The sequence below is a fragment of the Prionailurus bengalensis genome, chromosome B4 (assembly GCF_016509475.1).
Source record: "Prionailurus bengalensis isolate Pbe53 chromosome B4, Fcat_Pben_1.1_paternal_pri, whole genome shotgun sequence".
In the NCBI taxonomy this organism is placed as follows: domain Eukaryota; kingdom Metazoa; phylum Chordata; class Mammalia; order Carnivora; family Felidae; genus Prionailurus; species Prionailurus bengalensis.
The window spans coordinates 103,619,042-103,646,930 of NC_057358.1; the positions used below are offsets into that span (position 1 = coordinate 103,619,042).

The following is a 27,889-nucleotide window of genomic DNA, read 5'->3' on the forward strand; positions in this document are numbered from 1 at the left end:
AGAGTGACTTGAGAAATGTCAGTGAGAAAGAAGCAATGAAAAGAAGGTAAGCATTTTCCTCTGTGGCCCAGTTCATTTGTTTACCCATTTTTCATTACTTCATTCAACAAAATTGATAAAGTGCCTGTATACCAGTGAACAAGACACACATAAGACTCCTGCTTTCAAGGAGCTTACATTCTGAAGGGATAGCTGGGCTATATCCCATAAAGAAACAGATGAGGGAAAGTTGGGGGGAAAGAGGGCTACTTTTGATGAGATGCTTGGGGAAATCCTTTCTGAAAGAGTGATATGGAGTTAAAATCCTGATGACAAGAAAGAGCTGTTTGTCATGTAAAGATCTGCAAGCTAGAATTTTCCAAGAAGAAAGAACATCAGCTGCATAGACTCTGTGAAGGAACATAATTTGTCATTTTGAAAACCAGAGAGGTCAGTGTTGCTGAGGGGTAGATACACTAATACTGAGGAGTAAGGCAGACAAAGATCACAAGCCACAATAAGGATCTGATTTTTCATTTTAACTGTAATTAGAGTTACTGAAGAAATTTAAGCACTTTGGATACTTAAAGGAGAAAGAATTTTAGACGGAGGCGGTTAGCAAGGATACTGTAGGAGACTGTTCTGGTATTCTGGGCAATAGATGATACTGCCCATGGAGGAGAGAAGTGGGTAGTTTTCTTCTACGTTTAGAAGGGAGGGTTGACAGACAGAACTTGGTGATACATTGGCTGTGGGGATAAAAAAGAGAGAGAGAGAGATTAATCAATGATGACTTTTAGATTTTTTTTTTAATTTATTTATTTATTTTTTTTTCTGAAATTTATTGACAAATTGGTTTTCATACAACACCCAGTGCTCATCCCAAAAGGTGCCCTCCTCAATACCCATCACCCACCCTCTCCTCCCTCCCACCCCCCATCAACCCTCAGTTTGTTCTCAGTTTTTAACAGTCTCTTATGCTTTGGCTCTCTCCCATTCTAACCTCTTTTTTTTTTTTTTCCTTCCCCTCCCCCATGGGTTCCTGTTAAGTTTCTCAGGATCCACATAAGAGTGAAACCATATGGTATCTGTCTTTCTCTGTATGGCTTATTTCACTTAGCACCACACTCTCCAGTTCCATCCACGTTGCTACAAAAGGCCATATTTCATTTTTTCTCATTGCCACGTAATATTCCATTGTGTATATAAACCACAATTTCTTTATCCATTCATCAGTTGATGGACATTTAGGCTCTTTCCATAATTTGGCTATTGTTGAGAGTGCTGCTATGAACATTGGGGTACAAGTGGCCCTATGCATCAATACTCCTGTATCCCTTGGATAAATTCCTAGCAGTGCTATTGCTGGGTCATAGGGTAGGTCTATTTTTAATTTTCTGAGGAACCTCCACACTGCTTTCCAGAGCGGCTGCACCAATTTGCATTCCCACCAACAGTGCAAGAGGGTTCCCGTTTCTCCACATCCTCTCCAGCATCTATAGTCTCCTGATTTGTTCATTTTGGCCACTCTGACTGGTGTGAGGTGATACCTGAGTGTGGTTTTGATTTGTATTTCCCTGATAAGGAGCGACGCTGAACATCTTTTCATGTGCCTGTTGGCCATCCGGATGTCTTCTTTAGAGAAGTGTCTATTCATGTTTTCTGCCCATTTCTTCACTGGGTTATTTGTTTTTTGGGTGTGGAGTTTGGTGAGCTCTTTATAGATTTTGGATACTAGCCCTTTGTCCGATATGTCATTTGCGAATATCTTTTCCCATTCCGTTGGTTGCCTTTTAGTTTTGTTGGTTGTTTCCTTTGCTGTGCAGAAGCTTTTTATCTTCATAAAGTCCCAGTAATTCACTTTTGCTTTTAATTCCCTTGCCTTTGGGGATGTGTCGAGTAAGAGATTGCTACGGCTGAGGTCAGAGAGGTCTTTTCCTGCTTTCTCCTCTAAGGTTTTGATGGTTTCCTGTCTCACATTTAGGTCCTTTATCCATTTTGAGTTTATTTTTGTGAATGGTGTGAGTAAGTGGTCTAGTTTCAACCTTCTGCATGTTGCTGTCCAGTTCTCCCAGCACCATTTGTTAAAGAGGCTGTCTTTTTTCCATTGGATGTTCTTTCCTGCTTAAAGGAATTTTGAAGAAGAAGACCAAAGCAGGAGGCATCACAATCCCAGACTTTAGCCTCTACTACAAAGCTGTCATCATCAAGACAGCATGGTATTGGCACCAAAACAGACACATAGACCAATGGAATAGAATAGAAACCCCAGAACTAGACTTTTAGATTTTTGAATCAAGGATGATGACTGAGATTTTTGACACCATTTTACCGAGTTAGATAAAAATGAAAGTGAAACAAACTAATAAAAGTGAGAATCAAGATGTTACTGGCTGGGGTTTCTGACCCACATTGTAGGGACAATCTCGTTCTTCTCTACAGTGATTGTGCTGTGTAAGTTCAGCTCCCCAGTGGTGCTATTTCTCTGCTCTTTCGAGGGTATCCCCTTTCTGTCTCACTTCCTAAGATGGATTCTAGGTGCGAAAGGGAAGCCTACTGAAAGTGGGGTCAGGGAATCTCAAGTCTGTGATATTATATGACTCATCTCACCTGGCTGTGTAGGAATCATGCTGCTGCCCACCTGCAGTCATAGTTTCTAGTTTCAAGGTTCTTATTTTCTGTTTTATCCTTGACCCAAACTCAGGATTCTTCTAGTGTCCTAGCTCTTTTAGCATGGTCTAAACCTTTAGGGAGCTAGATGCTCTTACCAATCTTCAGGGGGCAGGATTGCAAAAGTGACCACTACACCCTTCCCTAGCATTGGATGATCTGCTAGAGGAGCTCTTAGATCTTGCTGATGGTGGCATGCTGAAGACAAAGAGTTCCTAAGAGGCTTGTCATGTTTCTCTTCATCCTGAGAAGGAGCAAGCCCTGCTTACTGTCATTCAAAGAGAGTTATTCATCGAGACATTAAGCCAGAGAACCTGCTCCTACAATCAGCTGGATTGTTTAAGACTGTAGAATTAGGGTGGTCAGTACATGCCACATTCTCCAAGGGAACCACACTGTGTAGTATCCTTGACTACCTGCTTCTGAAATGTTGGAAGGAAGAATGCACAATGATAAGGTGGATCTCCGGAGCCTTGGAGTTCTTTGCTATGAATTTTTAGTTGGGATGCCTCCTTTTGAGGCAAGCACATACCAAGAGATCTACAATAGAATATTGCAGGTTGAATTCAAATCCCCTGACTTTGTACTAGAGGGAGCCAGGGACCTCATTTTAAGACAGTTGAAGTATATTCCTAGCCATAGGCTGACTCTAAAAATACTGCACACTCCCTGGTTCACAGCAAATTCACCAAAACCAGCAAATAGCCAAAAAAGCAAAGAATCAACTAGCAAGCAGTCTTAGGATTCTTGTAGGGAAAGAAATCCTTGAACCAGGGCTGCTGTATAATCTGTCAGGAACAGGTTACTGACATGTATTTTACTGTTGATTGCTTGCCTACAATCTAAAATGCTACTGAAATATATATGTGTGTGTGTGTGTGTGTGTGTGTCTGTGTGTGTCTGTGTCTGTGTCTATGTATGTATATATATATACATATATATACATACATATATATATATATATATATATATATACATACATACACACACAGATACACACACACACACATACACATACATACATACACACTGGGAAGGCAGTACCTTAGCCTCTCCATTCACAAAGTTCTACTTCAAAAAATAATACACTCTGAAATCAAAGTAGCCATGAGAATCATGATAACCTCACTGGTTTCATAATCCAGAGGCAAGGTTTAACTGCAACTCCCCACAGCCTATTTTGAGGAAGGTGTCCTTGTGAAAATGAACTTGGAGTCCAATTGTGGGAAAGTGGCCACTTTGCCCTGCCTTGGTCAGTTAAAGGGCCGTTGGGTGACCTTCCAAGTGCCTGAGTGTGTATGTAACTTATTGGGCAGCCAAGCCTGATAAAGCTGTTGGAATGAATATGTGAATCTTTTTAAGTGCTAGAATAAAGATTTTTTTGAAGATGTGTAAATTTAGTAAAACTTCAAAGATATTTAATAATTTGAAATCAGAGGAATAAATTCTTAATATATTAACTCTAGAAACCTAGAAGTTTCAGAAATTAGATTTCAAAGGCTATAGGAACAACTCCTTATAGAAGCTTTTAATGTTACATTTTTTTTTGTTGTTAAACTGGGACTTGGAATGCTTTTAGAGACATGGGTTTGGATTCTGGCCCTGCCACTCAATTATCTGTGTGATTCTCTTAAAATACTGTATAAATGGTGGTATCATTATTAGCAAAGTTCCTATTTCAGGGGTTCACATTTTTCTCTTCTCAGTTTCCATTATTTTGGCTTTCTAGTAATTACCAAACTCTTTTGAAAGCAACATCTTTATTTAGGGGCACCTTGGTGGCTTAGTCGGTTAAGTGTTTGACTATTTCGGGTCTGGTCATGATCTCACAGTTTGTGAGTTCGAGCCCCATATCGAGCTCTGTGCTGACAGTGTGGAGCCTGCTTGGGATTCTCTTTCTCTCCCTCTCTCTATGCCCTTCCCTCCACTCATGCTCACTCTCTGCCCCCCCCCCAAATAAATAAATAAACACTAAAAAAAAAATAAAAACATCTTTGGATGTTTGCTATTTTCAGTATATCTACAAAATACAGACTGCCTATTTTATTTTAGTATACTGAGTGACTTCTCTCTTTTCCATGAATATTCTTTACAAAATAGCTCTACAAGGTGAAGGTTAATGTGCAGGCATTTTATAACCACTACTGTGTGAGTAACATTTGATTTGTAGATGCTGTGCTCAGAAATCTGCTTTAAAATGACATTTCCTTTTAAGGTCTGTTTTATGAAATAACTTTTATCATTTATCATTTTATCATTTTATCATTTATAAAAAATGATTTATAATTTTATCATTTATAAAAAAGTAGCATTTTTTCCCCTCAGTTACATTGATAAATTATGCTTATTTGTATTTAAGTGATAAACAATCTTTGCATTGCTAGAGCAACCACCATTAAATAAATGAATTCCTGTTAGAGCAGTTATCTTATTCTTTTAATACACTTTGGACTGAGGTGTAATATTGTAGCAAACTGATACAAAGTTTATTTATTTACTTTACATAGGCCTTCCTTCCCTTGCAATAGAGTTACATCCTGATAAACTCACCATAAATTGAAAATATCATGAAGTCAAAAATGCACTTAGTACACATAACCTGCAGAACATCACAGCTCAGCCCAGCCCACCTTAAATGTGTTTAGAACACTTACATTGGCCTACAGTTGGGCATAATCATCTAACACAGGCCTACTTTCTAGTAAATGTTGAATATATCATGTAATTTCTTGATTACTTAATGGAAGAAGAATAGTGGTGTGGGTGCAGAATGGTTGTAAGTGCCTTGGTTGTTGATCCTTGTATTCATGTAGCTGACGAGGAACTGTGGCTTGCTGTCTCTGCCCAGCAGCATGAAAGAGGATCATACTGCCTATGGCTGGCCTGAGAAAAGGTCAAGATTTAAAATTTCAAGTACACTTTCTGCTGAATGTGTATTGCTCTTAACCTATCACAAAATGGAAAACATCCTAAATGGAAATGTTATAAGTTCGGAACCATCTGTAGTTGAGTTCAGCCTGGATTTGTTTAGTAATTTTTCTTCCATATAGTTAGTAAAATTTAACAATAGTTTTCTTTTTTTGTTTATAAAGCTTCTAAGTGAATGCCTTATCAGGTATAGCTAAAAGACTGGAGTGAAAGTAATGCTGTAAATTCTAGCTTATACACAAATCTTGGCTTTTAAATGTTTTTCATTTTCTTAGTAGTAATTCTGAGAAGTAATTCTGAGTCAGTCAGCCTGACAAATGTTTATTAAACTCTGTGGGGAGATAAAAATACATCTATAATTTTAAAATGATTGTAGACTAATTGGAGATAAAATATGTGTATGAAATAATTCTAAAAATACTTTCTAAATAATATATTAGGAGGTCACAACAATTCTAATGCAGCGTTTTGTTAGATGTCATTGGTTGAATAATTTCCCCCATATCATTAAAACTTACCTTTGGAAATAGCCTTCTATATGCTAAAAGTTTGCTAAGTTCTGTTTTTTCCTGTTTTCTAAAATATTTTTACCCTACTTAAATGACCTGCTTGAGAATACAAGAGAGATCAATAATCAGAATGGGAAGGTTGTAAAGATAGGTTGATAAACAAGGAGATCATCTCAGTGGAAAAGTACAGTAGTCTCCCCTTACCTGTGGTTTTGCTTTCTGCAATGTCACTTATCCACAGTCAACTGTGGCCTGGAAGTAGATGATCTTCCTGACAGATCATGAGGTCAGTAATAGCCTAATGGTGTAACACAATGCCTACATCATTCACTTCACTTCATCCCATCCCGTAGGTGTTTTATCATCTCACATCATCACAAAAATAAGGGTGAGTACAGTACAATTAGATATTTTAAGAGAGAAGCCACATTCACATAACTTTATTATACTATAAAGTTAATAAATTAATAAATTTTGAATAGAATTCTGCCAGCATTTCAAAATTAATAGATACCTAATGAAACTTCAGATTCCTTTGTTTCTTACAGATATCAGGATAGTTTGCCATATTGCCCATGATGAAAATCAGCTGGAGTGGAATAGAAGGTGTCTTTAGATGGAGTGTTTGCTTGGCAATTTACTACAGTTCCCACCACACCCTATTTCAAATCCAATCTTCTTAGTCATTGATTTTGCTTGTGTGGATTTTGCTTGTGTGGGAGTTCTTACACCCTCAGTTTAGGGGTCTTTTAATCACTCTTGTGATATGTACACATCTGGGAGAAATTGTGATTTGCTTGCATTAGAGATTTGGGGAACGAAACATCTTGGAGAGCTAGACAAAAGGGCTCAAAAGGGATAGTGTAGGAGTTAGCATTTTGGGACAAATGTTTTTGGTTTTTTACTTATTTATTTTTCATAACAATACCATAAGGGGAATATTATCCCCATTTTGTAGGTACAGAAACTGACTTTTGAGGTAAAAGTTTACTTAAATTTACAGAGCTAGAAGATGACAATCAGAATTCATACGTAGGTCTGTCTTATTCCCAAATCATGCTTTTCTCAAATCACTAGGAATAAGTGTTATAATTGGCATTTGTTCTAAATACTCAGCTGTGTACTTACAGGATTAGGGAAATCTTAGTTTGGTAAAAAATACTTGTGATAAACACTTATGGGGTTATAAAAAATTAAGCTTAGTGCATTAACTCATATGGGTAATTTCTACCAAAAAAATCACTATCTTCTTATTGGTGTGCATTAGTTGATGAACTATATTCATTGTGATAAAATAAGTATATTGTTTCATGTGTAAACCATTTGGATTACTGATCTCTGCAGTTTAAGTAGTATATGGACAAAGTGGAGCTTGTTCAAGAAGTGATGCAGATGGTGGAAATACTCAGGATCAAGGCATGTGAGAAATTGCTGGAAGAATGGGACAAGGTATTAGTTAAGACTCTTGGTTTCAAGTGACTAAAGTCAACCTAAATTAGCTTAGGCAAAAATGAAAATTTATTGACACATAGCTGAAAAGTCCAGGGTGTAACTGGATGTAAGAGCTCAAATAATTTCACTAGATATGGTTAATGGTAAGAAGCTTGTGTGGACAACAGCAAGATCACCCTGTATCTTGAATATGTCTATTTATGGAGAGAATATGTATTTCAATATTGAAAGAGATTTTAAAGTTATATTTTAACCACGTACCCAAAGATCATACTGCTGGAGAAAATACTCCAAGGACTTTCCACGCCTCTTAGAATAAAATCCAAATTTCTTATTATGGCCTGAGGAATTGCATCCACTCTCAAGGAATGAGATCTTTCTCCTTCAGCTCAAGCACAATCCCTCCTCCTATCTTCTGGACCTTAATTCCTTGTGTCTTCTCCAAGATCGTGGCTTATAAATAGTTCTGCAGCTTCAACCTCATTCTCTTTAATGGCTTTTTCCTTTTATCTTATAAATGTGTCTTTTCTGCTAAAGGCAAACAAGACAAAATCAAAGCAAATCAATCAGCGAACCAAATGACAACGAGAACAACAGCAACAACAAATAAATACCCTACTTTGACTCTGACTTTCTCTGAAACTCTGGAAAAGCTTTAGCATCATAGAATATGATGCTTTGCTAGCTTGGGGTTATTTAACACATAATTTCTAATCTGTTGGTACTACTCAGCTATGCAGAAGTACTGTTCTAGAGTAAGGTGCAACACAGAAGAGTGGTTTCCTTATAGTGAGAAAATTAGTGAAAATCATTTGTTTGTATGAGGAAGAGAATATTTGAGAGAGTCAAGTAAGTGGATGTTGAAATTATTTTTGTAAGTGTTATTTAATGAGTGAAATGATTAATCTAGAATATTTAGATGATGGCAGATTATAACTTTGAATATAAATACATAGGAATGAACAAGGATGTGTCATCAGGTTAGATTACCCACATGGAACAAAATATCAAATGATGAAGATTAGAATTAAGACCCTGACCTTTCAGAGGGTCTCAAATCTTGTGTAGAAAACCTTTTATGTTCACACTTAGGGAAACGGGGGAATTGGTTTCAGTCTTCCCAGGTGGTTTGGTATTCAAGATTCCTTCAAGATTCCTTCTTAGCAGTTGCTGCTTAGTGTGATCTTGATGTGATAAGAGATGAGTAAAGAAAGTGCTAAACGAGACCAGAGAAACTGCTTTTATACTCTAGAATTTCCTTCATGCCCTAGATGTCACAATGTGGTCTGTCTTTTGATAAAAAAAATCATAAATTACTTAGGAAATAACTTCATTTTAAAGACCCTATTAATCCCATCCCAAGACATTTTCTTGTTACCAGTGAGTGTACACAGAAAAACTGTATCCTACATTTATTCAGTTGTTTCAAGGTCATTCAAATAATTTCGATTTCTCAAATTCAAGAAAGCTTTTAAAATGTTCTAAGAAGTTTCTTTTTTCAAATTTTATTTTATTTCTAGTGTAGATAGCATACATTGTTTTTAGTTTCAGTTGCACAACATAGTGATTCAACAATTCTATACATGATTCAGTGCTCATCATGATAAGTGTACTCTTAATCCCCTTCACTTTTTTTTTTTTTTTTTTTTTTACTTATATCTCCACTTGCCTTCCCTCTGGTGACCATCAATTTATTGTCTATAGTTATGAGTCTGGGGTTTTCTGGTTTTGGTTTTGGGTTTTTTGGGGGGGTTATCATTTTTTCAAGCTTTAAAAAAATTCTAGCTAGAAAAATGTTCTAATAAATTTCTAGTATTAAATCAGTAAAATGAATGCACTGAGAACTCCCCTCAAGTTTTTTCCTCAGTTTGAAAATTGACCCTGGCTAGGAGGTTTGCCTGATGTTGAAAGTTATCTATTTTAGAGTATAAGTATTGTTGACATTTATATCCCTTCCATTTATACACAGTTTATAACTTTGAATATGTAAGATTTAGACCTATGTTGTCAGGGAGGCTTCCTTTCTTTTCCCCCCACCTCACTCAACTCCCTATTCTTCTCTCAAACCTTACAAACTCGCTTTCTGGTCAACAATTTCCTGCACCTTTGGGAGATATGTTGTATTCTCCTTTTCTAGATGTTACCAGTAATCAAATTTTACTGGCTTAATTTTTTTGTTCATCTCTTTTTCTTTGCTGTTAGCCACTGGTGGGGCAGGGTGGAGATGGCGTTGTCATTGTCATTAAAGGGATCCCATTTTTATTAATGAAAGGTTTTATAATTATTTACTATTTTGTCTGTTTTGAGGATAGGGTCTGAATCTTACTCATATTTGTGTCTAACATAGTTCCTGCATAAAGTAGATACTCAATAAATTTTGTTGGATATTGATGGCATACATATCATCTCTAAATTGAGAGGGGCTAGGAAGGTATCTGTGCTTCTTTGCTTGGAGCACTATCTAAAAGGACAGTGCCTTTCTAGGGGCACCTGGGTGGCTCAGTTGGTTGAGCGTCCAACTTTGGCTCAGGTCATAATATTGCAGTTCGTGAGTTTGAGCCCAGCATCAGGGTCTGTGCTGACACCTCAGAGCCTGAAGCCTGCTTCGGATTCTGTGCCCCCCCCCCACCCTTAGCCCCTCTTCTGCTCACACTCTTTCTCTCTCAAAACTAAATAAATATTAAAAACTTTTTTAAAAAGAATAGTGCCTTTCTACTCTAATATATATTCTCCATTTAAGACACTACAATAAAATATAGAAAAGAAAGTGCATATGTTATGCAAAAAAGGGCCACAAATGACCAATATACATATAAAAGATATTCTGTCTCACAAATGGTTAGGGATTTGCAGATTAAAAATATTTTTTGAGTCAAGTTTGCAGTAATTAAGATTAATATCCAGACTAGTAATGAGAGTTTGCCAAAGGTGTGCTCTCACACATTGTTGTGGTTCTAAATTATAATAATTTATAATTTGGAACAGAAACAACTTTTAGAACAGTAATCATTAAAATTAAAAAAAATCAACCCATTTGATGTAATAATTACACCACTGGGAATTTAACCTACAGAAATCCAAGGACCATTATGAAAAGATATTTGTATAAGAATGATTGCTGTGTCACAGTTAGTAACTAAAAGAGGGGTGGGAAGCAACCTAAGTGTTAATTTTACAGCAGAATGGCTGAATAACTATGATACATCCAAATTAGGCAATTACAAAAAAATAATGATGTAGATCATTGTCATCACATAAGTAAAGCAAAACAAGGTCAAGATATAGAAGAACATACACTTTTATAAATGGAAATAAAACACTCTAATGGAACATATAATATCCCTATTATAGTATTTCAAAGTAATACGGACAAAACAGATCTTTAAACTACACCAGTTAAAACCAAAAGATTATAGCAGTGTCAAACGTAGGCCTTCTCATGCATGGAGGGAGTGACTCATCAGAGCTGCAGGGTTGCTTACAGAGATGGCTGTTCTCTGTTCTCTGAAGATTTATGCGTCTTTCCTTCAATCTGGCAACTGCATAAGAGCAAGGAAGAGGGAGTCAGATCCTTAGAGACAGCAATACCTCTCTCTCTTTCCCCTTCCTAGTTCTCAGTTATGTAGCAAACTATCTCTTATCTAAGTTATGTTATGAACTTGGATCAGAAATGAAATTTCAATTGACATTTATTTATGCTCAGATTTTTTTTTTACCTTAGTCGTTAAAATAGCGACAATCCTAGACTACAAAAGAAGAACAAGCCCCAAACAGACAAGAACATTATCAGTATCTGAAAATTTTATTAGTACTATTTTGTCTTGAGGTAAACCAGGGTAGGTGTAGAAACTGTATCTGTACATGCAGAGGTGGATTATTGACTTTGTTATTCAGACAGTTTACAAAGACTATCTTCTTACTGAAATACCTGGGTATGTGAGACAAAATTTGCTTTTGATCTGCCTTTTCCAGGTAATTGCCTTGATTCTAAATTATCTATGGAATGTAATCAGGGTTTTTCTTATTGTAGGCAGACACTTATCTGCAGTCAGGGCAAGAAGGTAGTGATGCAAGGCAGCAGATAGCATTGAAAAATATGCTTGAAAAGGAATTTTAAAAATAGATATGGTGCAATTAGATCACTTTAGGTAATTTCACAGTTTTAGAGATCTGAATTGGATTAACCATATTGCAGTGTTCTAATGACCTGTGACCAATGACAGGGGTAAGGAATTGGGTAAAGTTTCTATGACAAAGCGTCTTTCTCTGAGACTAACAGCCACAGCCTTAAGTTCTAAAAGCCCCCTCCTGGGTCTCAGTGAAGTCTCTACTGCTTCTGAGAGAAGCTATCTGAAGAAACTGTTTCAAATTGCTGAATAGCCTTGCTAATCCTGCTGGTCTACAATCACAGATTCTGAATTCATATTTTTCTCACTATGGTAAGCTTTCTGACTACTTTTCAGATAACCCTACTTATATTTGGAGTGAATTGACACTTTTGTAATCGTTAAACCATGGCTGAAATGTATGTGTCTTTGTGGATACCCTTAGTTCACTTATAATCTATTATTCCTCTTAATGATTCAAGAATTCCAATATTTCAATGGCAAAGAAAGAGCATCTTATATTCAGAGGAAATACCCATTTACTTCTTGGGTGCCATGTGATACTAAAGAAGGAAAAAATAGGATTGCATGAGATTCATATACTTTTGCTGTAATGTTGATCATATTTCCTTAAATTCTTTCACAATTAACTTTATTGGTCTTAAAATCTAATTTTTTTAAATGCAGTTTTCAGTACCACTATGTACATATTCATTCTTTAATTTAGATTCTAACCTATACATAATTCAAAACTATAGAAACTATACGAGCGTGACTGAAATAAAATAATTGCAGTATCATACTACTTAGCAACATTTTGTCATTTAGCCTTTTTTCCCTCCTTGAGATTTTAGTATTTACTTGAAGAATTTTTTTGAATTTTTTTTAATGTTTACTTATTTTTGAGAGAGACAGAGACAGAATGTGAGTGGGTTAGGGGCAGAGAGACAGGGAGACACAGAATCTGAAGCAGGCTCCAGGCTCTGAGCTGTCAGCCCAGAGCCTGACGTGGGGCTCGAACTCATGAGTTGTGAGATCATGACCTGAGCCTAAGTCGGACACTCAACCAACTGAGCCACGCAGGCGACCTGAAGAGATTTTAATAATCAACATTTTTTTGTGTTTTCTGGAATGACATTTTAAATACTTTTCAGATTTTAATTGGATGAGAGATGTGAGCTCTACCTTTTCCTTTTCTGTATGTTATACATAGATTATTTTCAATTTGTTTCCAGTTACTACATAATTTCATACATAATACATAATTAATTTAGAAATTAATAAAGGGTAATTAATTACTATAATAAGTAAAGAATAACACACAGGTTTGCTATTTTATATACTACTACTTAGATATTTACTATTTGAATTTCTCTGAGGTAAATATTACTTTTGTACGATGTATGAAAAATGAATTTGTTTGACAAAGGGTATATATAAGATGTCACCAACACTTAAAAAGAACATATATTTGAACAAGTAAAACATGGGTATGAAAAGGAATGCTGTAATTAGTTGTACCACACAGTATTCCTAGAGATCTATTAAAATCAGTCCAAGTAACTTCTAATATGAACAACTTATTAACACTTGATTGAATTACTCAGTATACTTGAAAACCAAAAAAATTATTTATTGAATTATTCTTAATTTCACACTTTTTAGCATTTCAGGATAAGCGGTGTCTTTATCCTATTAGTCTGGATTAATACATTTGTGTGCATTAATGTTGCTTATTTTTAATATACTTGTGCTCAAAATGTGTATGTAATGTTTAATTTAATAGTCAATTATAAAGATTTTTTTTTTCTCACAGGGATAGGTCATCATTAAAAACTATTAATGTAACTGAAACATCATTAGAGTTTTCAGATTTGGACTATAATGTTGAATATAGTGCTTATGTAACAGCTAGCACAAGGTTTGGTGATGGGAAAATGAGAAGCAGTATCATTAACTTTCGAACACCCGAGGGAGGTGAGTTCTTTTGGATGTAGGCCAAGTAAAAAAATATCCTACGCAAAAAAAAAAAAAAGTATTAAATATCAAAATGTATTACTAAGCCTAATATCTGTCATCATGTTGGAAGTGAAATTGCTTTTTGGTCAATTCCTAGCTGTGTGATGCTGGGAAAATAATTTCTCTGTGCCTCAGTTTCCTATCTATATTATGGAAACAATACATTACCTACTTAACAGGGTCCTTATGAGGATTAAATGAGCTTATATTTGTAAATACACTGGGTATAGAACTTGACACTTAGTATTTTATGTATTCGTTAAACAAAATAACATGCATGAAGTCATCTCACTGTCTTTGTTCTCTATTATTCGATTTCAAGATTCTAAGTTAAATAAGAATTTCATATTATGTGTTTTATATTGGAAACTTGTTACAAGGTTGTTTTCCAATACAGGGCAGTGGCATGTTTTAGAAGTGGGATAGTGTTTTACTTTCTTTAGTAAGAAATCTATCTCTCCTCTGCTTGGATTTTGCTATGATATGGTATTAGAGAGATGGCCCAATGAGCCTTGTGGATTTCAATTCTGACCTCTCATTAGATGTTATACCTAATTTAAGTTTTCTTTTGAAAAACAGTGGTTATTGCTTATCAAAGACAGGTAAAATTTAGAACATTGCAGACATTCTTTAGAGCCACAGGTGCAGTTTTTTGTTCAATTGTTTGTTTTATAGCACCAAGTGATCCTCCCAAAGATGTTCGTTATGCAAATCTCAGTTCTTCATCAATAATGCTCTTTTGGATGCCTCCTTCAAAACCTAATGGGATTATTCAATATTATTCTGTTTATTACAGAAATACTTCAGGTACTTTTGTGCAGGTAAGACTTGAGTTTTCTTCTAGTTAGTTCTTTATTTACATCCTCCAGTTTTATTGATGATGATACAGACTTGGCATGGTAGAAAAACCATTTCTCTTACACTGATAATTATGAATAGACATTTCATAAAACTTACATTGAAACTGAAAAAATATGGTGGGGAAATGTCAGATACATTTTAACCTGTCTGTGCATATGCACACATTTCCATGTCAGCTTCAAATATATTATAAACAATGAAGATGTGACCTATTTAAAATTCTGTGTATAAATATGGTCCTCAATTCCACTTCTTCAAGAAGTGTTCTCTAAAGAGTTGATGATTTAATTTACCCTCATTTCTCAGCTAAAAAAATTTCCCTTTTGTTTGCATACAATATAAATAGTTTTAATGTTTGGATGTGTTTGCATATTTTTCTTCAATTTTAACAATTTTTAACTGCTAGCTGAAGGGATTTTGTTGTTGTTATTTAGTATCACATGTAATAAAATCACTAGGAATGTGGTTATTTCACTTGAGGTATGCAGGGTTTTAGGGTCATACAGTTTGCAGATGGGCACTTTCTGATGTGGATAATGATGGTTATGAAAATAGCTAAAATGCATTTTGTTTAGAGAAATATTTTCAGTTTACTCAATAGAAATCCTTTATTTATCCAAACTAAATATTTAACAGAACTCTAACATATGAAAATGATAAAATTGGAATGGTTATGATTGAATCAGGAATGGAGAGATTTGGAATATAATTTGGAAAAAGCTAATTTTGAAGAAAGGCTACAATTTACAGAACACGTACCTTAATAGAAACTGTTGACTGCCTGTTGATTATAACACTGTTCATTCTTACTTCTTTGTATCTTTTTAAGCAGCTGAAGAATAGAGACAAGTCTTAGTAATTTGGGGCTGTCCAGCTCTATTTGTGACTGACGACATTAATATAGCCATGGGAGTTAGTTCTTGGGATCAACAATCTCAGGAAATAAAGCATTACTGTATTGAATTATTTGCTTTACTGTATCTATGCTGCAGCTTAGGCTGATGAATGGGGTCAGAGCAGAATTTTGCCAGTAGTCTCAGGACTACTGAGCAGTGAGTAAGAGAAAGTCAAGGTTGGTTTAGTTTTTACATTCTGCTCAAGACCCTCTAAGGATGGGCTTGAATAAGTGTGACTACTTAAAACTTAATGCCAAAAGAAAAACTACTTTATACAAGACATGAAGATATAGATATGTATGTAGTTATAAATGTATATTTTTATAACAATGCCTTAGGAGCAGAAGGAGAAAGGAGGATCCTTTTTTTTCCCTTTCTGTGTACATTAAGCAACTTTTGCTATTCCTTTTTGTTCTGCTCTATTTGGAGAAAAGAAATGGGATTTGTATGCAATTTATTATAATTTTTTTTTACCACAGTGTTGTTTACAAATTTAAAAATGTGTCATTATGTCATGGAGGCCATTCAAAATGCAGATTTCTTCTTTCACACATTTAACAAAAATACTGCAAAGGGGTGGTGTCTGTATCTGAATCTTAGCAAAGGTTTTTGCCTGGGTACAATTTACTTTATGACCTATATACACAATTCTATTTTGGTTCTCTTTGTCCACACTTAAATAATGAAGTATAAACATCTAACTATGGTTTCAAACCTATTTACAATTCATCTAACTTAGAAAAAGTAATCTTTTATTAAATAATCTTAAGAATGCTTTTATGTGTGACAGCTGCTAGAGAGCACAGGCTAATGATGTGAAGATACTTCTCATATTGCGTGAAGTTCATCTGCGCTTTAATTTATTCCTCAAGTTAATGTTAAATAGAGCATCTTTGCTAACTGATTTTCTATTTTGGTTTGGAAGAGTGGAATAAACCCTCAAAATGAACATTGTATAGCAGAATGAGTGTGTAGCTTTTTCTTCCTCCTTCTCTTTCTTCTCTTTCCCACAGAACTTTGTAGAATAACCTCATGCATGGTATATCACATTTTGCTAACCATTCTTGGTATCTGCTTACTTGTCCTAGCTCCCTATGCTATAGCAAATAACTTGAAGAAAAGGATCACGTGACACTTATCATTCCATCCCCCGAAGTCCTCTGGTACTATATCATACATAGGTTCAATGCTCAATAAATATTTTTAGTTGAAAGAATGTACCAACATTATTTTTGATACTTAGTTATAATTTTGGAGCATTTGAGTTTGTGGGAAAGTGATTTTTCCTTCTTCTGACCTTGGGGAATTTAATCTCTCTGCTACCATTGTTCTTCCTTCAATTGTTGCACATTGTGTTTAGTATAGTGTATTAATTCTTCTACATTTTCATTTTTACCCACTTATGTCATATCTCCTCCTGTGCCTGACATAGTGTCTTATTATATTTAAAAAATGCTAATGAATACTGGTTGATTAATCAAATTTGAAAGCTTTTACTAAATAACTTCTGACTGCATTTATATATACAGAGTAGCAAGTCTTAATTACATAATTTGAGCTGAAAAAATTTTTTTTCAAAAATAAATAAATGACTGAAATAATCATCTGGATAATTGATCTAATTCCAAATTTGGTACATGTCTATGTATGATAAGTCACACACTCATCAGGAATGGCTACTGGGTGATTCAAAATAATTCATTTCCAAATAGTCATCAAGGTGATAGGTAATCAGAATAAATTCAATAACAAAGAAAAAATAAAATTTACACCAAAAAGCTACATTAGTATATTTTTTCATTACATCCTCATGACTTACTTATTTTATAACTGGAGGTCTATACCTTTTGATCACCTTCACCCATTTTGCCCACCCCCTCTCACCCTGCACCTCTGGCAAACACAAATCTGTTCTTTGTATCTGTGAGTTCAGGTTTTGGGGTTTATGTGTGTTTTAGATTCCACATATAAGTGGGATCATATGGTATTTGTCTTTCTCTGTCAGACATATTTCTGTCAGCATTATGACCTCAAAGTTCATCCTCGTCTCGTCGCAAATGGCAGGATTTCCTTCTTTTTAAATGGCTAAATAATTAATTACGCTAATATTTTAAGAGACACTTTATGTAAAACAATTATTCCCTGTGTAAGACAGATGTGTTGAAAGATAATTCAAGTTTACAGATCATATTTTGTGTGAGATTGTTACATTGTTTTAACTTATCTGTTCCTGAATAAGCAGCCACAAAATTGAGGTAGATCTTTTATTACACTCATTCTTCCCCTCCTCTCCACCAAATACTGGCAAAAGAACCACAAAACTTTGCTGAATTTAATTTTTTGATGCATTATAGAACCATCCTAACTGTAAACTTTAGTCAAATTAATTACCCTAAGTTTTTCATTTAAATGAACTAATTACCATTTATTGTTTTTTATTTGTGTGCTAGATATGATATTGTTTTATGTGTTTCATATCATCCTCAAAATCTCTCTGTGAAGTAGAAATAATTACTCCCATTTTATAGTTGAGGAAAGAGAATCTGAGTTTAGATGGTTTATTGAGGGATACTCTGCTAGAATTGAAGTTAGGTTTATAAGATGCTTAAAACTTTGTATGTTTTGGAATGATTGAGCTTTCTTGGTGTAGATGGGCATTATTATATTATTAAATTAATAATATGGACATCCATACTATTAGTATGGATTTATTCATACTAATTGCTTACATAATTTTAAGTATATTTTCCTTTATTTTATTACTGGTTTTGTTAGCTATGTGTTTTGTATTTAAAATATGATCAGAAAGAAAATGATTGCATAAATAAATTCCCTAATCATCAATAAATGCTTTAGGACAAATATAACTAGGAATCAGGCAAAATTTTTTTAAATTGCTCTTACTTTGCATTTAATAAAGAGAATGCATCTAGCTGACTTCCCATTTCTCCCCATGATTGTAGAAAAAAAAAGCCCCATTAAAGATGAATAATAACCATTTGAGTTCAGAGAAAGTGGTGAACACTTTAATAATTTCTTCATCATTAATAGGAAGAAAAAATCAAAGTTTTTATAATATTCATAAAATATAGGGTCAATGTTTTGAAAACGACTTGAAAGTTTTATAATGAAAACTGACACTGCTCAGCACCTTGGAGCGCTTTCAGTTGGCTACTGGACCTTCTCCATAAGCTGGAAGTTTCTGCTCTTTCCTATTCTGTATGTTAATTTTATGATAAAAACAATACCATCTATTCCTCTTTAGTACAAACATATTTCCAGTTTAATTATTGCACTAATCAATTTACATTGATTTTTTTCAAAAATTAACATTTTAAAATAATAAGGGATGGCCAATTCATGGATAATAATTATTTTGAAATTACTTGAAATTACGTATACTAAAACTACATTCTGAACAATTAAAACAATATGTTTATTTTTCAGAATTTTACACTCCATGAAGTAACCAATGACTTTGACAATATGACCGTATCTGCAGTAATAGATAAACTGGCAATATTCAGCTACTATACATTTTGGGTAACAGCAAGTACCTCAGTTGGAAATGGGAATAAAAGCAGTGACATAGCTCAAGTATACACAGATCAAGACAGTATGTAAACAAAAAGCATTTATTAATTTTTAAAAGGTTTAATTTAACACTTTATTTTAGAACCTTTTTCTATTTGTATATATTACTAGTAAATTCTGTGATTTATTTAGGCACATTTAACTAGTCATTATAGAAGTTTGGAAATGCATTTAATATAACTGTAAAACTATTATAATAATAACAGCCTTTTCTATTTATGGAAACTACCATTCATGAACTTTCTGTCACTTTTATTGCTTCAAAAGATGTCACAGCTGTCCAGTTGTAAGCATGAAAAATTCTGTTGCATACGTCGATGGGTGCTTGTCCATTTGCTTTAACCTAACACCTTTTTTTGTTTTAATCTAGCAACTTCTTTCCATTTCAGCCTTTGAATCCACACAGGACTCTATACAGCATCTTTGTTCTTATTATGTTTTTGACTAATATACTCATAATATCTTTACTTTTTTAACTCTAGAAGTTTCTTGTATGCAGCTTCAGCAGTATCCTGTTTGTGCTGAGTATTCAGAAAACTATAATGATTGAGGCATTTGATGTTTTAGGTTTCAGCTTCAAGAATACAATGATCCATAAATCATTGCCTATTTCTTCTTGTGGTTGTTTCTGGAGTCCATTTATTTCTTAAGGACTAGTCTTTTATTGAGAAATGGTATTGACCTAAACTTCTGCTGAGAATAAGATTCTGTGTTTATTGTCTGAAGATTGCAAATCGACAGACACGATAAGTATGAGTGAATGCTTTTGTTGTTGAACAATCTTTTAAATAGTTTACACATTGATCAACAGGGTAAAATTATAAAAAACGTGAAAATATGTGCTTGCAGAGTCTTTAACGAAGTATTTTAGTGCAGTATGTAGTCAATATCATTTCAGGCATTCTTTAAATGCGGATATCTCCCCATATTTTCAGCAATCTATAAATGTTATCAGTGACTGTTGTAGCACCATGAATAATAAACACTTATTGTGCACTGTTCCAGGTGAGAGGTCCTAGATCTGATATATATACAGTAATGATAATCTTTAGAAGAAAGAAACTTAAAATATTGTTTAAATAATATAAATGATCAAAATATTTAAATATCTGAGTATACATACACAGACATACATGTATGTGTACACGGATAATCACCACGTTGTAGGAAAGAAAAGAGAATATCATATAAAGCAATTCTAACACATATTAAAAATGACAGGGTTTGTATTTTGAATCATTTTTAATATAATTATTTTGTAATGATATTTTGTAATAGGTGATATTTACTACATCTGCATTTAAACAATGTAAGAGCTAATGATGTAATAGATGCCATTTCAACAGTTATCCTCAGCTTGTGAATTTACCTAAATTTTATATAGGGTGACTGATAATTTTTATATTTTGCACATTACCTACCATAGTACCCGAAGGGTTTGTTGGAAACCTAACTTACGAGTCCATTTCATCAACTGCAATAAATGTAAGCTGGAGCCCACCATCTCATCCAAATGGTCTAGTCTTCTACTATGTTTCTCTGAGCTTACAGCAGACTCCTCGCCATGTGACACCACTTCTTGTGACGTATGAGAGAAGTATATATTTTGATAATCTGGAAAAATATACTGATTATATATTAAAAATCACTCCATCAACAGAAAAGGGATTCTCTGATACCTATACTGCCCAGCTACACATCAAAACTGAAGAAGATGGTAGGCTGGACCCTTTTATTGCCTATTAAGCAGATTGCTGGTGTTCTCTTCTTTACATAGCTTTCTGATAGAAAACGTTATTTTTATAACTGTATAGAGACTGCTTGTTCTCAAGTAGTTAGCCTTTCAATAAACATAATAAGCTCTGTTTTTTAAAATTAAAATAATTATCTGCTAATGAAATTATGTCCCACTATTTTAAAGCCTCTTCTTTTTAATGCTAATTCACTTTTAATTTAATATTCTTTTTTTCTTTTATAGTCCCAGAAACTTCACCAATAATCAACACTTTTAAAAACCTTTCCTCTACCTCAGTTCTCTTATCATGGGATCCCCCAGTAAAACCAAATGGTGCAATAATAAGTTATGATTTAACTTTACAAGGACCAAATGAAAATTATTCTTTCATTACTTCTGATAACTATCTAATACTGGAAGAACTTTCACCATTTACATTATATAGTTTTTTTTGCTGCCGCAAGAACTATAAAAGGACTTGGTCCTTCCAGTACTCTTTTCTTTTACACAGATGAGTCAGGTAAGCCTGAATCCATAACTCTTCAAATGATTTCCCTGTTGCAGCCTTGCTCTCTCTTTTTAAGGACCAGCATGGAAAATGAAAAGATATTCAGTTATCTATTTGTAACAGGCTTACAACTATTCATCTAATTTGCTGAACATTTTTTTTAATTCAAGCCTTAGAACAAAGTGCTTGTTTAAAATTAGTTTGGAACTACTGAGTTCCAAGTATAAAAACATAGTTACCGATGCTATTTATTTCTGAAATATGATCATTTTAGGAATCTTTCTTAATAGTGCCTGCAAGAAGCTAGAGTCACAATGATATTTTTACTAAATATCATTTACTAAAAATTTTATGAATATAAGTTTTATAATGTGTTTTCCTGCAGTGCCTTTAGCACCTCCTCAAAATTTGACTTTAATCAACTACACTTCAGACTTGGTATGGCTGAAATGGAGTCCAAGTCCTGTTCCAGGCGGTATTGTTAAAATATATAGCTTAAAAATTCATGAGCATGAAACTGATACTATATTTTATAAGGTAGGTTGATTATAACAGTACATGTTAATTTAAAAATTCAGAAATTGAATTAAAATCACTTGACATGCAGAGGAAAATGGACTGCTTTAAATTAAACAAGGACCATCTTTTTAAATAATCTTTTTTTTCCCCCTACAATTTAAGGATGTTTATGGAAAACACAGAAGACATTTGTCAGATATGACAGCTGAATAATTTGTAGAGCAGTTTACTTAGACTTTACGACTTCTAGATATGTGCAAGTTAAGAAATAATTGCATTATTGTATAAATGCTGGAAAGTACATAGTAAATTTTTTCAGACTATTTAAAAACTGTTATTATCTTAAATGCAATATATTTCTATTTGTTGTTAAAAAGATACCAAGTGAGTGTTCTTAACCTTTTAAGAAAAGTATTTCTACTGGACTTCTGGTAATCTTCCCTGATAGAATATAATCCCACACTAATTGGGCTTTTAAGGTATATCATTATTTTTTTTCCTTTCAATGCCAATTAGTTTACAACACTGAATACTCTTTCCCTTCTCCATTTTTAGGTTCTAGAATCAATGAAAAATACCCAAATTACAGATATAACAAAGGATCTCAAATATACTTGTGTGATTTCTAGCATTTAATTGCCAAAATATGTTATATAACTAGCATTTATTTAAGAAAGTGTTTTTATTTTTTTCTCCAAAGGCGATGAAGTACTGGGATGCTCTTATTTAGTTACAACAAGAAGAGTGAAAAAAATCTGCAGTAAACATTGTCCCAATATTATATGCATTACAATTTATTGCTGATGGTAAATTATTTTTACAGCATGTGTAGCTTGCAAAGTGACTAGTAAAAATCAAAAGCAATGGTTAAGATTATGTCATAACGAACAATGACTTTCTTTCTGGAAATCAAGATATTACTTTAAAATCTGGTAGGCTGAGTAGAATTTGAATTGTAGTACTCCATAAATGTGGAATCTGTTCCCCAAAAGTGTGAAATTCTAATAATGCTAAGTCTCTAGGCCCCTACTATCTATCCTGGTCTAATCTTAACATTTTCTCATTTTTTATTTGCTTTGTCTGTATGGGTCACTGGGAAATGAATATCAGAAAGGAAAAAGCAATCATTTTTTACTGCAATGACATTTTTTTTGAGACTTAATGTGTGGCATTAAGGCAGCTACTTAACCTCTTCTGACTTGGTTTCTTCAAGTGCAAAATTGGAGTTATAAGGATGCATACATTAAAAAGTGAGAATTGTAAGGGCAAATCTATATCAAGCATTTAGAATAATCTTCAGCACATGATAAATGTGTTAGCTATTGTTGTGTTATTGTACATCATTTAAGAAAAGGTTTTTTTGTTTGTTTGTTTTTTTAAGAAAATGCGTTCTTCAACGTTTATTTATTTTTGGGACAGAGAGAGACAGAGCATGAACGGGGGAGGGGCAGAGAGAGAGGGAGACACAGAATCGGAAACAGGCTCCAGGCTCTGAGCCATCAGCCCAGAGCCTGACGCGGGGCTCGAACTCACGGCCCGCGAGATCGTGACCTGGCTGAAGTCGGATGCTTAACCGACTGCACCACCCAGGCGCCCCAAGAAAAGGTTTTAAAACTGCATCCTGCATTGTCATAGCACTAAGTATGAAAGGACAGTGTACCTTTACCTGAATATGAGAATAAGTTATGATTTTTAGACTTCCTGATATTTCAGTGGAAATGCTACCATTAAAATGTTTCTAGTAGCAAACATATAATCTTTATACCATAAAGTATTAAATATATTACTTTTGGGTAGAAGGAATAGTTTTTCTTGAAAATTTACTACTTTTAGTTACTCCTTTTTACACCTGTTTTGTCCTCCGTTGATTTTCATAGTCTTATTTTCTTCTAAATTCCTTTGAATATACTTCATGCCACCTGTTTTCCTTTCCTAACATCTAGTTTATTTGCTTTCGTCCCTCTGTTTAGCTTTCTTCCTGAGTGTATTGTCCTATTTTCCTTCTGTCTTTGTCTCCCTCTATGTCCTATTGGTTTCTATTATTTTCTTCTTTTTCTTTTTATTCTTTCAAATTATATGTGGGTTTGTGGAGACAGAATAATTCCAGAACCATTCCAAAGATTCCTGCCATTGTAGTCAATCCAGTGAGTTCCCATGGAATCAGATCCAGGTCTACTGGTAACTTGGGTCACTCTCAAATATGGAAATAAATTCTTTATTCAGTAAAAAGTTCTGCTAAAATATGTTTGGAAATATTCCTCATTCATGTCTCCCTCTTACATTGTACTCTTATGTAAATCTGGTCACTGTCCAGTGAGCTGCTCTCACATGTTTTGTTATAATCTTGGGTTCAGTCATTTCTCTGGGTACAAACCTTTCCTAATCCAAGTCAAAATTTACCTGCATTGTTCTAATTTCTTCTCAGTAAACATTTGTTTGTAGATTTCTTTGATTAATATAAAAGTTCCTTGATGACAGTGACCATATGTATCTTATATATGTATCTTTATAACCTTCTGGTTATCTAACAGTATGCTTTATAAATAGTAAGCATGAAAGAATGAAAGGATAGAGTGTAATACAATGAGTCCCTAAAGTATGTCAATAACTTGGGATATTAATTTAAAATTTGATTTAATTTAAAATATGATTGAAATGTAAGTGACTTGTGAGTTAGTATTCTTGCTAAATTTCTGTTACTGAAATGTTTAATAAATAAGTCAAAGTAGTTTATATTTTGGGTCCGTTAAATGGAGTATTTTTAAAATGATACCATTATAGGAGACATTGTCTTCTCTTTCTGTAAAGATAACAGATTAGTCTTAACTGATCTCTCAGTTATGGCAATTATCTTTGAATGAAGACTTTATACTTAATGGTCAATTTTTCTATGAGAACACATATCCTTCCTTGAGCAGTTGTGATAACTGTTTTGTTACTTTTTTTTTTCATTTTCCTAAGAGATTGGGTAAAATTATGAATTTAGGAGTTGTCTGGGAAAACTCATAATTTAAGCTTCATGAGAGTAGAGATTTTTTTTAACTGTTGTATTCCCAATGCCTAGCATAAAGTAGCTGATGAATAAATTAATTTATACAGAATGTTACTGGTATTAAAAAATGACTCTAGATAAATTCAAGAAAAACCTACTATTGCTGACCACCCATAAGTTTGATTTAAATTGGAGACTTCAATTTTTGAGAATTTAAAGGAAGTAATGAGTATTTAATTCCAAGCAAGTGTCAGGAGACAAAATGAAAACAAAATACCCTAGCGTAAAAAAAAAATTTTTTTTAAATGGCCATTTTGGGATTCTTCAGGGCTGAGAGGGTGCCCGGTTCATCCTGTATCATGACCTGAGTGCATAAAAAAAAAGAGGTTAGTATTTGTTTTATTTTAATTGAAAATGCCCATGCTTATTAAATCCTAAATTAAACATAGAAGGCATAACTTCAATGTAATAAAATATTTCTTTCAGTTACGAATTTTTGGTGATGCATCATGACAAAGAATTTTTTTCTGGTTTTCAGAACATTTCAGGTGTTCAAACTGAAGCCCAGCTTGTGGGGTTGGAACCAGTCAGCACCTATTCTATTAGCATATCTGCCTTTACGAAAGTCGGAAATGGCAATCAATATAGTAATGTAGTAAAATTCACAACTCAAGAATCAGGTGAGATACAGTTTTTTGATCCTAAAATGTTTCACTTTGTATTTAACACTTTCCCCGTCCTTTCAGTTTATATGAAAGTATCATTAATAGTGCATTCAAATGGAAGTTGAATTTCAGTGCTTTAAGACTAGGCTGTATCTTGTCTGCAATCAAATATATATATTTACATGTGGTTTTTCCTTTTGAACTGAGGAAACTGAAATAAAGGACTAGTTTAGGAACAAAGTAGGTTTCTAGATATCTGTGGAAAATTACCTAATTCTGTTTTTTATAAAAAAAAAGTTAAATTCCAGTTAGTTAACATACAGTGTAATACTAGTTTCAGGTGTATAACACAGTGATTTATCACTTAGATGCAACACCTGGTGTTCATCACAAGCGCCCTCCTTAATCCCCATCACCTATTTGCCCATGCCTCCACCTACCTCTCCTCTGGTAACCATCAGTTTGTTCTCTATGGCTAACAGTCTGTTTCTTGGTTTGCCTCTCTCTTCCTTTTTTATCTCCCTTTGCTCTTTGTTTTGTTTTTAAAATTATTAGTATCAACTGAGACAGCTGGGATGGGGGGTAGGAGGAGAAATGAACCAGTATTCACTTTTAACAGGTTGGTTTATATTTCCATGAAACGATATTGATGATTTTTTTTAAGAAGATGTAACATGTGAAGACCACTGGTCACTATGTAAGCTTCTACTTTCCCATAGTCCATTTGTAACATGTGAAGGGGATTATGAAGACTATGAAATACCACTGGTCTAATTAAACTTACCCACATGTCACATACATGCCATAGCTCACCTTTGTTTATGCTGGATAGTTTTCATTTATGACCTATATAATGGGTGGCTTAGAAATGCATTTTTCCTTTTCTCAACCGGACTATATGTTTAGAGGCACCTCTTCCTCACTTTTTTCATCAAGTATTATTGAATGAGCTTAAGATCCTGCTCCAGTTAATTTTTCTCTGTACCTCTTCTTTTAGTGAATCTCTAAGTTGAAATTGGAAAGCACTCACTGATAAATTAATCATTTTTGCATTAATTTATGAATACCTGATACTTTTTTTCATAGCATGCCTATAAGACAAGCCAATAAAATAGTATTTATCATGGATAGAAGTGCTTGCTTTGAAGTCAGAGTGTCTGGATTTGAATCCAAGCTCTGTGACCTACTAGCTGTATAACCTTGCAAAGGCTCATTACTCCTCAGAGCCTCTATGTGTGAAAAGAAACACATATTAGCAGTAGCCACCTATAAGGTTGTTGTGGAAAATATTTGAAAAGATCCACATAAAGCACTTATTAGAGTGTCAGACACACATTTAGTGCTCAAAAAAATATTACTGTTGCCCCTATTCTCATATTACATATGAAGAAACCATTATTCAGGAAGTTGAGATTCAAAGATCTGAGAAAGTTAGTAAAGAAACCGAATTAGAACATCAACTTCTGATGTCTAGTGTAGGGTGGACATAACTGTAGGAAATATATATTATAACTGATAATGTATGTATTATATACAAATGCTAAACATATAAAGAAAAAACTATTTTAACTGTATATATATATGTATCAGTTTAGTAAAAATTAAGGTTAATCTTGTAGACAGTAAACCAATAAATATTTTTATCAATAAAATAAAATTATTGCACATGCCTTGATTGGTTAAATAAAAGACAATTTTCAACTTTAAGTGTTAAGTATCAGCTGTTTAATTAATTGTTTTTAGATTCACAGAGTCAGTGAAATAGGCACAAAACCCAAGTTTATAAACTAAACCTCAGCAAAGTTATTTTATGAAAATATTATTATATGTTTTTGAAAATAAGCAAACAATAATATTTAATAGAACCCTGGATCAGCTGAGAAATTGTCTTTTCAAAAATTTTAAATGCCACACATCCATTCCCTAAGTGTTCTCCTTTCATTCTGATGCCTCTATTTTACAGAGGAAGAAGAATTAGTAAAGATAAATTTAGGTCAGGAGAGAGAACTGTAAGCAAATCAAAGATAACTTGAACTTGAGTATTCTTTAAATAACTATGTTTTGCATAAGGACAGCAAGTTGTTTCACTACTTGTTTGTAATCCACAAATTGACTATATACGAATTTTTCTTGTAGCATCCTCTCTACACTATAATAAGAAAAGCTATGCTATCATTTGAGGACATTAAATAATTACTTTCCATGGGAAGTAGCTGGTCTCTCCAATCTGTAGTCACTTTGGTGGGCTGGGGAACTGCCCTTCAACCAGGTCTACCCTCTGAGAACTTGGGTTACTTCCAAGTAAATTCAGGGAAGTTCTAGAAAAACAAAAACAAAAAAACTAGGACTGAATTAAAAACTGGGACTGTTTTAAATGTTCCCTCCACTGATTTTTAAAAAGGTATTGAGGGATCAGGTTTTCACAGTTCTTCCAAAGCCTACCAATTGTAAAAACA

General features: G+C 33.9%; 1 protein-coding gene across 1 annotated transcript in view; it reads left to right on the forward strand.

The window, feature by feature from the left end:
• PTPRQ (protein tyrosine phosphatase receptor type Q) overlaps positions 1-27,889 on the forward strand; it is a 238,357-nt gene that overhangs the window by 83,524 nt on the left and 126,944 nt on the right. The window contains 8 exon segments of the mRNA XM_043564288.1: positions 13,461-13,621; positions 14,339-14,484; positions 18,868-19,036; positions 20,441-20,731; positions 20,993-21,195; positions 21,197-21,269; positions 21,643-21,794; positions 25,307-25,448. Coding sequence (XP_043420223.1) covers positions 13,461-13,621; positions 14,339-14,484; positions 18,868-19,036; positions 20,441-20,731; positions 20,993-21,195; positions 21,197-21,269; positions 21,643-21,794; positions 25,307-25,448 — 1,337 coding nt within the window.